Source organism: Haliaeetus leucocephalus, unplaced genomic scaffold, assembly GCF_000737465.1.
Source record: "Haliaeetus leucocephalus isolate CR32 unplaced genomic scaffold, Haliaeetus_leucocephalus-4.0 Scaffold0, whole genome shotgun sequence".
NCBI lineage: Eukaryota > Metazoa > Chordata > Aves > Accipitriformes > Accipitridae > Haliaeetus > Haliaeetus leucocephalus.
The window spans coordinates 11172760-11174250 of record NW_010972436.1 but is presented as its reverse complement, the minus strand read 5'-3'; the positions used below and the strand labels follow the sequence as shown (position 1 = coordinate 11174250).

At 74.5% G+C, this 1491-nt stretch overlaps 1 protein-coding gene across 4 annotated transcripts in view; it reads left to right on the top strand.

The window, feature by feature from the left end:
• The first annotated feature begins 900 nt into the window (after positions 1–900).
• ARHGAP21 (Rho GTPase activating protein 21) overlaps positions 901–1491 on the top strand; it is a 122936-nt gene continuing 122345 nt past the window's right edge. For 3 of the 4 annotated variants that reach the window (XM_010581668.1, XM_010581580.1, XM_010581420.1), the window contains exon 1: positions 1034–1422. In XM_010581668.1, the coding sequence (XP_010579970.1) occupies positions 1336–1422 (87 nt within the window). In that variant the 5' untranslated portion in view covers positions 1034–1335. The other variant, XM_010581498.1, reaches the window with a different exon arrangement.

Sequence of the window (1491 nt, the reverse complement as noted above, 5' to 3'; positions counted from 1 at the left end):
GGCGGTCGCCGTGAGGCGTTGGGGCGGCCCCGGGGCCTTCCCGGGGTGGGGGTGTGTGTGTGTGTAACGGGACGGGGGAAAAGGAGGGTCGTGCTGGGGCGCGGAGGCCGCGGGCAACGAGGAGGTGCCGCGCTGGCCCAGGGAAGAGGTCGCGGTCACCGGCGCGGGGGAGGCGGTTAAGCCGCGGCAAGCCCCGCGCCTTCAGGAGGGTGCTGGCCGAAGCTTCTCGGCGCGACGGCGGCTCCCCCTCACGCCGAGCCCGGGCCGCTGCCCAGGTGGCCGGGGGAGCGCGGCGGGCGCAGCTGGCGCGGCGCGATAGCCCCCAGCGCCGAGACGCCCTAATTGGCGGCGGCGGCGGAGCTGGCAGCGGGGGAGCGAGGCCGGCCCGCAGCGGCCGCCTGCTGCCGCTGCCCGGGCGAAACGGCGCGTCTGTGCCGAGGGAGGCCCGAGGGAGGGGCGGCGGGCGGGGCGTGGGGCGCGGTGGTCTGATCGCGGACGGCTCCGGCTACGTAGACGGGGGGGAGGGAGCCGCCTGCGAGCGGGGTAGGCTCGCGTGAGAGACAAAAGCCCGGCTCCGCCGAGCGAGGGGCTCGGCCTCGCCGCTGCCGGGAGCGCTCCTTTGTTGCCGTTTCCTAACCGGAGTTTGTGCGTTTCCCGCCGCCCCTGGTGACGGCCGGGGCGAGAGCCGCGAACAGGCGGCGGCTTCCGCCCGTCCCGGTGGACGAGCGGCCCCTCGGTGCCTTGCCCCGTCCTCCACCAGTTGATCAAAGTTCGGCCGGGCCAAGGCGAGGAGCGACCAAGCCTGCCACCCCGCCAGCCGGGGCTCCCCGCCGCCTACCCTCCCTCTCTCGGCGGCCCGGGGCAGCGCTCCCCCGTCCCCGCTCCCTCCGGCGGCACGAAAGCCTGTGTGTAGCGAAGTAGGAGGGAGCGGGCGCCTCCCGCTTCCCTCCGCCTGCCCTCTCCTCCCCGCGGCTGGGGCTCTGGATAGGAGGAGCCAGAGGAAGAGGAAGACGAGCGGGTGATTAGCCTAACAAGGGGACGGGTGGCGGAGGAGGCGGCAGCGGCCCCGCGCCGAGGACTGACATATCTGCTCTCTCTCTCTTCCTCCAGCCATGAAGGCAGAAGCCGGGGAGCGCAGCTGAAGCCCAGGGCCGTCCCGGCGCTCTTCCCAATGGCAGCTGCGTGAAGGGGCCGAGCCCCCCTCCCCCGGCGGCGGGGCTGGCCTCGTCGCGTCGGGAGTGCGCGAGTGGCTCTGGCGCTGGTTCCCCCCTCCCTTGCCTTCCCCGATGTGGGCTCCAGAGGATTTGCTCCTCCTTTGTAACCGGGAATGAAATAATGGCGACCCGGTGGGCAGCGGGGCCACCCGGCGGAGATGGAGACAACGAGCCCCCCCCGGGCGGCGGCAACGGCGCCGGCGGCCAGGTAGGAGCGGCGGGGGCGGGCGGGGCGCGGGCTGCGTGTACGCAGCGGCGGCGGGCAGGGCAGGGTAGG